General features: G+C 37.5%; 1 protein-coding gene across 3 annotated transcripts in view; it reads right to left on the reverse strand.

Moving 5' to 3' along the window:
* Nucleotides 1-36: 36 nt before the first annotated feature.
* Nucleotides 37-11701, reverse strand: part of LOC108738623 — a 19877-nt gene continuing 8212 nt past the window's right edge. The window contains exons 8-15 of one of the 3 annotated variants that reach the window (XM_025981362.1): nt 5039-7899; nt 4763-4966; nt 4193-4646; nt 3933-4139; nt 2612-2962; nt 2428-2549; nt 2194-2347; nt 37-1686 (exon numbers count right to left, since the gene is read on the reverse strand). In XM_025981362.1, the coding sequence (XP_025837147.1) occupies nt 1457-1686; nt 2194-2347; nt 2428-2549; nt 2612-2962; nt 3933-4139; nt 4193-4646; nt 4763-4966; nt 5039-7899 (4583 nt within the window). In that variant the 3' untranslated portion in view covers nt 37-1456. Of the gene's footprint in view, nt 1752-2193; nt 2348-2427; nt 2550-2611; nt 2963-3932; nt 4140-4192; nt 4647-4762; nt 4967-5029; nt 7900-11701 lie in introns of all 3 variants that reach the window. The other 2 variants (XM_025981361.1, XM_025981366.1) reach the window with 2 other exon arrangements.

Here is an 11701-nt window from a genome sequence, read left to right on the forward strand (position 1 = left end):
TTGGCATTAAAACAGGGTTTTAAATGAAACACTCTGTATAAATCTCATTTATATTCAATTACTACTAAATGTATGCCGAACAGGACATTATTTGCAAGTGTGCTCGAACTAATATGAAATTCTCAGTTATCTAGTCAAAACGACTGATTAACACCACCGCCTACCGCAGAAGGGGTGCGGTTCATTTCAAATTAAATAAGACAATTCAATGCACACATGCAACGCGGGTGTGATGGGAAGGAACGAAATAGAATAACAGCAGTTCGTTACTGTGTTTCATATTAGGTGTCTCCAAGAAACAAAAGGAGAAAAACCCGCGCACCAAATAAATTAGTACACAGACAGACAAACACAAACATCACACCTGTACAATCACCACGAAGAATGAGAATGGGGGGCGGGGAAAAAGGACCAAACAAATTTGGCAATCCTTTTTTCATTCTTATTTCCTTTGTTTGCACATTACAATATATATTATATATACGATATTTATTTTGTCTCTTTTTTTGTATTAGATACATTGCAATGATATATGTACTTAACTTTTTTGACTGAGGAAATAGATAAAACGCGGAAGTGTCCTATCATACATATACTTACATGCAACGAGCGTACGAGAAAAAAGGAAAAATTACCACGACAGTAAGTAGTACTTGTTATGTTAATAAAAGTCTTCTTACTTTGCCTAAAATTACATAATACTAATTTTACATTTATATTTTTCAATAAGTTATTACATTTTTTGCATTTTTTCCTCCTGCTTTTTGATAATCATTATCATCAACAGTTCCCAATAAACACTAAATAATTATTAATTATTCGACGTGTATCATAATCAATCATTATTATAATTATTATAATCACCATCTTCGTCTCGTGACCACTTAAATTCTACTAAGAGGCGTCCTCGCCTTCAACATCCAGAAGCGCTACAACACTTTTTTTCTAATCAATATATCAATAACCATATTATTCATATATAAAATAACACTAAAAATATACAAGGCAGTAGACAAGTGTTAGAGAACGACGGAGTGGCCCTCGCTGCTTTCGGCTTGTTTATAATTTTTCCCCATCCTTCTTTTTCATTTTGATAATTAATTTTTTTCCTCTTAAACATTAATACGAACGAACGTTCTTCTTTATTACTATGTTTCGATTAATTTTCCTACGAGTGCTCCTCTCCTTATAAAAAGATAAACGAACGAAATGAACAAAAAAAAATTGCATCGTTCCACATTTTTGAAACATTTACTAAGACGCGCACGCGCACTGAGACACGCGCGTCCTCTGTGCGTAATGGCCCAGGAACAAGTGCGAAACCCAAAACACGAAACAAACAAAAAGGACAAGATAAACGTTGAAACTTAACCTCCATTTAAACACTACTGCTAGTACTGTTTGGCTAACGATAATTACTCTTTTTTGTTTCGTTTTCTTTTATCTTTTTTTTTATCTATTCTTTGACGACGGTGTTCACGGTCTCCTCGTTTTTAGTCGCACCGACAACAACCGTCTGGTCCTTGGTCGCGTCGCCGACGACAGCAACTCCGCCGCCCCCTCCGGCATTGATCGTCGGCGACTTGTTGACCATCGTCGAGGAGTTTGACGTTGCCGAGTTGTTGGTAGCCGCCTCGGTTAGTTTCTCGTCCATCTTGTCGTGCTGCGCGTTGCCCAGGTTCGAACCTGCAAGCCAATCATTCAGTTTCCTAATAAAACCGATTCGAGCTCGTCTCTAGCGGCCCCAGCACCTTCGAAAATCACAAGAGAAAAAAAAGCACTAACTACAATATTCTTTACCGAAAAGATGCACCTAATCGGAGAATTTGTCAGGACACGTCATTAGAACGTGAAAAATAAAACTTTAATGTGTACAACTTTCAATTGGTATTGAAGACAGGATTATGATAAAAAGAAATGACGATAAAAAAATCGCGTTACTTTTATTATAAGTAATTGTTTAAAAATGAAAAGGCTTGATTTACTGAGATTATTAGGATAAATAAATGAGCACATCAAAATAATAAAAATCTGAAACTTTCTGAAATTTAGTATTTTGGTAACATATACGCATGTATTTACCCTGAAAATGTCGTAGGTCGATTCAATGTTATCACCCCAAAGCCTTTGTATATTAATTCTTCTAATAAGAACAGAAAATTAAAAATAAGAAAATGTTTGGATAGTGCATACCTTGAGATCCATAGTAGTGTCTCATTTTCTGGTTTTGATTACTGCTCTTGTGCTTAGGGTTGTTGTTGGTGGGCCCGTTACTGGTCGGCTGTACTGAACCCATAGATGACTGAAAATTCATGGGTCTCTGAATTGGTGTCGGATATCTTTGCATCTACGAAAATTATAGTAAACATTAGTTTACACAACACAGCTTATACTACAATACATATTATAAAATAAAATGATACATACCTGTGCTATTTGCTGTGTGTTGACACTCTGATATAGATTGTATTTGTGTTGAGCAGTGGGACTTGACTGAGGCACAGGCTGTTTCGGATTCTGTTTCGATTTTGGAGACGGGATTTGAGGACCTATATAAAAATAATGAAAATAAAAATAATACTAAGTTGATTATAAAATAAGCAAAACTGACCAGAATTAAAGACTGATGAAAGTACGTCTTGTTGACTCGCGGGACTTTTCAGTTGTCTGGTGCCCTGGTCCCCGACATGCTGCCCAGTCATGCTTTTAATGTATGGGGTCGTGTTAGGCAAGTTCTGGGATCTGTACTGTTGCGCATTCAACGCTGCTGCCGCGGCCAATTGCATGGGGGAGGAGAGAAAGTGCGAACCAAAATTCTGAAGTCCGGCACTTGTGTGAGATTGATTTGGGTTACCAAATATGTTGCCCTGTATCCCGTAACCTGCTGCCTGATGCTGCTGCAACGGACCAGATTGAAGGGCGGAACTCGCCGGCTGCTGGAAGTAACCAGCAGTTTGGCCTCCTGGATAAAAAATAACATAAAACAGAAAAATTATATTTAAAATGTTTCAACTTCTTTAGTAGTAGTGTTTAAACATTTTCTTTCAATATTGCCAATTAAGAATGACTTTAATATTCCATTTTATAGAATAATTAAAAATTAAAAAAAAAAAAACACCACTTCCAATCTCTACTACATTCCCGATTAGAAAAAATAAAGAATAAAACTACCAACAATATATCCTACTATTTATTTCTATAGCATAAATGTTTGGTACATCATATAATAATATGAAAAAACATTTTTCTTTTTGGTATGTTGCTACTAGAATTAATTTCAGTAGAAGGGAAGTAATCTAAATTGTGATAAACATCAGCAGTAGAAGTTACTTAAGTAACCATTTAAGAACAATCACCTTCTATTCAAATTAACCATAAAAAATATTTATAAATAATTAATAGCGCCATTTCAAAACCTAAAATATTTATTAGTCTAAGGATTCTTTAGACTTATTTTACTTTAAAAAAAAATAAGAAATGGAAGTAAACTGTTTACAATGCCACAATAAGATAAATAAGTGCAAAATAAATTAAATAAAAAAAACAAACTTAAGCAATAAAATAAAGCCAGCATGTGCCTGTCAATACACAAAACAATTTCATTTTTACGATTAAGACACGTAAAAAGACAGTGATTAATATTAATAAAGCCCCCTAATTACCACTACTTCTATAACTACTCTCCACATATTCATTCAACCAGAAAAATTAAACAATCACATCACATTATATTTTCTTAAACTGTAGCAGAAGAAAGGAGTATACTAAAAAGAGTTAGTTCATCAATAAAAATATTAAATATACTATTTGTTTTAAATACAAATTTAAAAAAAAATACCAAAATTAAAATACACGTTCAATAAATAATACTTTAATAGATAAACAAGAAAGCTAATACTTCCAAAAGGTAGTGCTATAAATTTTTGGTGTACCTGTTGATCCAGTGTAAAAGGACGATGCGGACGGTTGCAGGGCAGTAACGACGTTGTTCTGCAAGGGACCGTTTGGACCACGCTGAATTACACCCGTGCTGGGCAGGTAACTCGCGGCTTGCATCGTTGGATCGTATGCCATGTATAACTGTTGACCCTGCTGTGATGTCTGCTGATATGCCTGACCCGCGCCTCCTGCTTTTGTACCTTCAAAGTTGCATAAATTAAATAAATAAAGAGGATAAAGGCAATCTACTAACCAATCGCACTAATTTGTTGAGTGCTGGGCTTGACAGTAGCGCTCATGAGAGAATTAGACGTGGAACTGATTAAGACCGTAGTAGGATTGTTTAACTGCTGATTTTGAGCAAAGGGTCCGGTGGCAGATAAACGATAGCTGTTGATATTTGTATAAAGGTCTGGAGGGGGTGGAGGTTGAGCTGCGGGCGGAGGATGCGGTTGCGCTCCTTGTAAATACATCGACTGTGCTGAATAAGGGCTGCTGGCCGTTTGACCAAGACCATATGGGTTCGGATACTGCGAGAACTGGGATCGACCTTGGCTGCCTAACACTTGAGACTGATCTATCTGAAACGTACCGTAGAGACCGCTCTGGGCAGCCGCAGCCTGCAGTTGCTGCGTGGAATTGAACAAAACTGTCGGAGGTGAAGGTATTGCAGACATCCCATACTGGTTGGTACCTCCTACGCTTGGCTGAAAAAGATTATAAGAAATATCGAATACAAAAAAAAAATATGCAATCGAATATTATGGTTCAGTGCTTATTCATAAATAAATACTTCAGTAAGTCAAAATAATTTTATGTGTACCTGATAACCAAGATGCTGGTTAGACGTGTACTGTTGAGGGGGCTGTCCAAGACCGACGCCAGTACCTATCACGGATTGCATGGGAGGTGGGGACAATGGATGGCCTACGATACCTGATCCCACAACACCTGAATGGGGTTGATGAGCACCGGTTGTGTGGATTGTTTGACTCGCGCTACCAGCTATTTGTTGAGTTGGCTTTACCTATAAAATTATAAGCAATTAATGAGGCAAGAGAAAGCTTATTTTCTGATGATAAACATTTACTTTACACACGTTTGTCGTGGTATTATTTGTGACTGTTTGATTAGGGGACGCGTTGTATCGTTCGTGCCCATCCTCGCCTTCTGCCGTTTTGTTGACAAAGGCTGTAGAGCCGTCCAGGGCTCCAGTGTCTGCACCAAACGATGTAGAAAATCCGGCAGAGGCTGCCGTGTTCGGGTCATCTTGGGCCACGACTACATTATGTTCCATAACAGTGGGCATTGACTCCCATACCTTTTTTACAGATGCAATTTTGAAATTCAATGCATCTGCAGTTGATATCGTATTATTAACGCTTGTTATCGTATGTATAGACCTCGAAAGACCTCCCAAATTTTTGGAGTTCTTATTGTCTTCTGTTAAATGTGTTAGTTCTGATTCAAAGAAGTCCAATTTCATGTCTGCAGTGTCTTCTTTGGTGAAGGCTAATTGCATTTGAATGGTAGTCGCGTCCACCTGCTGTTGTTGAGGCTGTTGCTGTTGTTTGTCACCCTTATTGTTCAAAAGATCCCTAATGGGTTTATTAAAGGTGGACATTACAGCTGAATTGTCGATGACCACACTTTCCTCCAATTTACATGGTTTTTCATTGCGCCTTGCACCTGGAGCTGATTTGAAGTTAGTATTTTCGAAAATAATCGTGTTAACAGGTGGTGTGGCACCGTCCAAAACTGGTTTCTCACCTAAGTGATTATTTTGCACGACTTTGTCCATGCTTTGACTTGGTGATTGTTGTTGCTGCTGCGATTGCTCTGGGTTTTTTGTACACTCTAAACCATCTGATTCGACTCGTAATTTATTCCACGCACTGGACAGAGCTCCGCCGGCATCTAACATATTTAAGTTATGACTAACTTTGTTTATATCGTCACAAATAATTCCAGACTGTTGTTGCTGTTGTTGGGGAGGTTGGTGATGATTTATCTGGACCTTTTGCAGTCGTTGCCTGACGAAACGAGGGGGTAACTTGTTTTGGCGGTTACGCTCGAATTTATCCTTATTGAGCTGAGCAAGCATTGGTTGAGGGGGATTCACTGGAGTGTCCATCAGGGATGGAATGTTCGCCACCTGCTGCGCGAGAGGAAACTGAGACTGTTGTTGGGATGATGGTAATGCAGGCCCGGGTTTCTTCAACGTTTTGTCTTTACGATCATCCCCAAGTTTACTTCCAAGTTTTGAAGGAATTTTCTCATCTCCAGACTTCGGTCTCTGCAGATTCTTTTTGCTCTTGACTTCTTGAAAACCGTCTGTGTCTTTTTCATCTTTCTGGTCGCCACCTGTTTGATCGTCTTGACTTTTTGTCTTTTCGTCTTTTATACTTGGTTGTCGTGAACCATCTGGTCTAACACGATAATCGGGACGTCCTGAATTATTTCTTCTCTGGGAAGAAGTCCTAGCGGACAACGTTTTAGACAAATGTTTCGATTTATCCTTTGAATTCTCTTCTGAATTGTCGGATGTTTCGCAATTCTCTTCGCTACCTTCTTTCGGTTTTCTACCTTTGTTCCTTCGACTGTTTGAAGATCCTCTAGATTTATTACCCTCCAATTTATCTTCACTTTTTGATTTGAATGAGTCTTTATTTCGATTGCTGCCTATTACTCCAGCACTATTCTGCATTTTATTATCTTCAGATTCAGAGATATTGTCGCTCTTTTTGTTTGTTTCTTTTTCGTCCAAATGACTAAAAGGACTTTTCGAGGGTGGAGGTCCGTAGCCATCGATGCGTCTCGATATTCCTCCACGCCCACCGCTGCTTCTAAACTGTGAAGATCCGCGTCCGTGTCGCGAAGGCTCGCCCCTTGGGGTGTAATTATCTCTTTTATTAGAGTCTTTGTCGCTTCTTTCGAATCTGTTTTCCTTATTTTTTTCATCCTTAGAGCTAATTTTTCTAGACATTTTTGGGCTTCTCTTTTCGTCGCGTATGCTTTCAGATGAAATTTCATCGGCAGAAGCGTCAGATTCGGTGTGAAGCCAATCTGAAGGTCCTTTACTCAACGCAGAAGACTTTTTCATACCACCGAATCGTGATCCAGCTCCGCTGGCGCCTCCACGTCTCGAGTCGTTTCGTTTCCACGTGTTACGATAAACATAAGGACCACCAGTACTCCATCCGCGAGGATCTTGACGCCTCCTGTTACTTGACCCATGAGATTTACCATCTTCTTTATCCTTATCAGAATTTACTTTTTGAGGTTTACTGTTATCAGAGTCCGTGTTAATTTCGTGTCTGTCTTTTTCGTTTCCTGAATCTTTCCCTGTTATCGTTTTCTCTTCTGTTTTTGTATCGTTTTGTTTTCCGGAATCTGTAGCCCAATCTTTCGATTCCTTTTCTTCTTCCTTTACAATTTTCTCTGGTGTTTTTTCTTTTTCAATGGGTTTTTCTATTATCATGCCCCTTTTTAATTGCGTGAGCCCTTTGTCGTTTTTATAATCTTCAGCTTCAACACGTTCTTTCGTTATTGGTCCTGGGACTACCCGGGACCGCTCTTCCCTTGTGTAAACGTTTTCTTTACGCTTTTTGTCAAAAGTGGGATCAAATGGTGAGTCCGCCCACGAAGACGACGACGTATGGTAGTCAAAGTCCCGATTCGATTCCCGGGAATGTCTCGAGTCCCTGGAAGCCCTCGAGTCTCTACTGTCGGGTCTCTGTGGTCTTTCATATTTCTCGCCGTATCTGTCTTCTTTCTCGTACTTATCTCTCCATTCATCAGACGTAACGTGATGCATTTGAAGTTCTTCGAAAATGTCCTGATTGCTACTTCTTTTAGGTAGCTTCTCTTTTTCCAACGACTCTTTCTCTTTTTCCCATGCAATGCTGCTTTCTTCTCGCCCTTTGTCCCGTTTATTATCGTCTTCGCTGTACTTTCCACCAGACTTTGCTGTATCTGAGTCATAGTACGAATTAAAGTTGGAATATGAAGGTAANTACAAAACAAATTTGAAGTTAAATCAATTTTGACATAAGAAACGTCACCCATAGATCATTAAAAATAATAGGAGTTAACCATAGAAAATCAATAACAAATGTATATACAGGGTGTTTTTCTTAGTTTGCCAAAATTTTACATTTGTCTTAGTTTTTGAACACTAAATTAAACTTTTTTCTCAAAACACAAATAAATTCATTGTAACTATATTAAATACGGTATAACAGGTTTTCAGAAAGAAAACTTGACTTAAATTATTTGTCTAAAGTATTACATAATGAATAATAAATTGTTATGTATATAAAAACATAATAAAAACACAACAAAAGTTGTAACTACGGGTGAGTTAACTCTGAAGCTACCATATATTTACTACTAAAAGAAATTTTTAAATATAATTTGTTTTATTACCACATACAACTTGCACTTGAAATAAGATGTTTGTAGCTTCAAAGGCAGATCACCCATGTTTTTGGCATTAAAACAGGGTTTTAAATGAAACACTCTGTATAAATCTCATTTATATTCAATTACTACTAAATGTATGCCGAACAGGACATTATTTGCAAGTGTGCTCGAACTAATATGAAATTCTCAGTTATCTAGTCAAAACGACTGATTAACACCACCGCCTACCGCAGAAGGGGTGCGGTTCATTTCAAATTAAATAAGACAATTCAATGCACACATGCAACGCGGGTGTGATGGGAAGGAACGAAATAGAATAACAGCAGTTCGTTACTGTGTTTCATATTAGGTGTCTCCAAGAAACAAAAGGAGAAAAACCCGCGCACCAAATAAATTAGTACACAGACAGACAAACACAAACATCACACCTGTACAATCACCACGAAGAATGAGAATGGGGGGCGGGGAAAAAGGACCAAACAAATTTGGCAATCCTTTTTTCATTCTTATTTCCTTTGTTTGCACATTACAATATATATTATATATACGATATTTATTTTGTCTCTTTTTTTGTATTAGATACATTGCAATGATATATGTACTTAACTTTTTTGACTGAGGAAATAGATAAAACGCGGAAGTGTCCTATCATACATATACTTACATGCAACGAGCGTACGAGAAAAAAGGAAAAATTACCACGACAGTAAGTAGTACTTGTTATGTTAATAAAAGTCTTCTTACTTTGCCTAAAATTACATAATACTAATTTTACATTTATATTTTTCAATAAGTTATTACATTTTTTGCATTTTTTCCTCCTGCTTTTTGATAATCATTATCATCAACAGTTCCCAATAAACACTAAATAATTATTAATTATTCGACGTGTATCATAATCAATCATTATTATAATTATTATAATCACCATCTTCGTCTCGTGACCACTTAAATTCTACTAAGAGGCGTCCTCGCCTTCAACATCCAGAAGCGCTACAACACTTTTTTTCTAATCAATATATCAATAACCATATTATTCATATATAAAATAACACTAAAAATATACAAGGCAGTAGACAAGTGTTAGAGAACGACGGAGTGGCCCTCGCTGCTTTCGGCTTGTTTATAATTTTTCCCCATCCTTCTTTTTCATTTTGATAATTAATTTTTTTCCTCTTAAACATTAATACGAACGAACGTTCTTCTTTATTACTATGTTTCGATTAATTTTCCTACGAGTGCTCCTCTCCTTATAAAAAGATAAACGAACGAAATGAACAAAAAAAAATTGCATCGTTCCACATTTTTGAAACATTTACTAAGACGCGCACGCGCACTGAGACACGCGCGTCCTCTGTGCGTAATGGCCCAGGAACAAGTGCGAAACCCAAAACACGAAACAAACAAAAAGGACAAGATAAACGTTGAAACTTAACCTCCATTTAAACACTACTGCTAGTACTGTTTGGCTAACGATAATTACTCTTTTTTGTTTCGTTTTCTTTTATCTTTTTTTTTATCTATTCTTTGACGACGGTGTTCACGGTCTCCTCGTTTTTAGTCGCACCGACAACAACCGTCTGGTCCTTGGTCGCGTCGCCGACGACAGCAACTCCGCCGCCCCCTCCGGCATTGATCGTCGGCGACTTGTTGACCATCGTCGAGGAGTTTGACGTTGCCGAGTTGTTGGTAGCCGCCTCGGTTAGTTTCTCGTCCATCTTGTCGTGCTGCGCGTTGCCCAGGTTCGAACCTGCAAGCCAATCATTCAGTTTCCTAATAAAACCGATTCGAGCTCGTCTCTAGCGGCCCCAGCACCTTCGAAAATCACAAGAGAAAAAAAAGCACTAACTACAATATTCTTTACCGAAAAGATGCACCTAATCGGAGAATTTGTCAGGACACGTCATTAGAACGTGAAAAATAAAACTTTAATGTGTACAACTTTCAATTGGTATTGAAGACAGGATTATGATAAAAAGAAATGACGATAAAAAAATCGCGTTACTTTTATTATAAGTAATTGTTTAAAAATGAAAAGGCTTGATTTACTGAGATTATTAGGATAAATAAATGAGCACATCAAAATAATAAAAATCTGAAACTTTCTGAAATTTAGTATTTTGGTAACATATACGCATGTATTTACCCTGAAAATGTCGTAGGTCGATTCAATGTTATCACCCCAAAGCCTTTGTATATTAATTCTTCTAATAAGAACAGAAAATTAAAAATAAGAAAATGTTTGGATAGTGCATACCTTGAGATCCATAGTAGTGTCTCATTTTCTGGTTTTGATTACTGCTCTTGTGCTTAGGGTTGTTGTTGGTGGGCCCGTTACTGGTCGGCTGTACTGAACCCATAGATGACTGAAAATTCATGGGTCTCTGAATTGGTGTCGGATATCTTTGCATCTACGAAAATTATAGTAAACATTAGTTTACACAACACAGCTTATACTACAATACATATTATAAAATAAAATGATACATACCTGTGCTATTTGCTGTGTGTTGACACTCTGATATAGATTGTATTTGTGTTGAGCAGTGGGACTTGACTGAGGCACAGGCTGTTTCGGATTCTGTTTCGATTTTGGAGACGGGATTTGAGGACCTATATAAAAATAATGAAAATAAAAATAATACTAAGTTGATTATAAAATAAGCAAAACTGACCAGAATTAAAGACTGATGAAAGTACGTCTTGTTGACTCGCGGGACTTTTCAGTTGTCTGGTGCCCTGGTCCCCGACATGCTGCCCAGTCATGCTTTTAATGTATGGGGTCGTGTTAGGCAAGTTCTGGGATCTGTACTGTTGCGCATTCAACGCTGCTGCCGCGGCCAATTGCATGGGGGAGGAGAGAAAGTGCGAACCAAAATTCTGAAGTCCGGCACTTGTGTGAGATTGATTTGGGTTACCAAATATGTTGCCCTGTATCCCGTAACCTGCTGCCTGATGCTGCTGCAACGGACCAGATTGAAGGGCGGAACTCGCCGGCTGCTGGAAGTAACCAGCAGTTTGGCCTCCTGGATAAAAAATAACATAAAACAGAAAAATTATATTTAAAATGTTTCAACTTCTTTAGTAGTAGTGTTTAAACATTTTCTTTCAATATTGCCAATTAAGAATGACTTTAATATTCCATTTTATAGAATAATTAAAAATTAAAAAAAAAAAAACACCACTTCCAATCTCTACTACATTCCCGATTAGAAAAAATAAAGAATAAAACTACCAACAATATATCCTACTATTTATTTCTATAGCATAAATGTTTGGTACATCATATAATAATATGAAAAAACATTTTTCTTTTTGGTATGTTGCTACTAGAATT

Source organism: Agrilus planipennis, unplaced genomic scaffold (genome assembly GCF_000699045.2).
Source record: "Agrilus planipennis isolate EAB-ADULT unplaced genomic scaffold, Apla_2.0 scaffold135, whole genome shotgun sequence".
NCBI lineage: Eukaryota > Metazoa > Arthropoda > Insecta > Coleoptera > Buprestidae > Agrilus > Agrilus planipennis.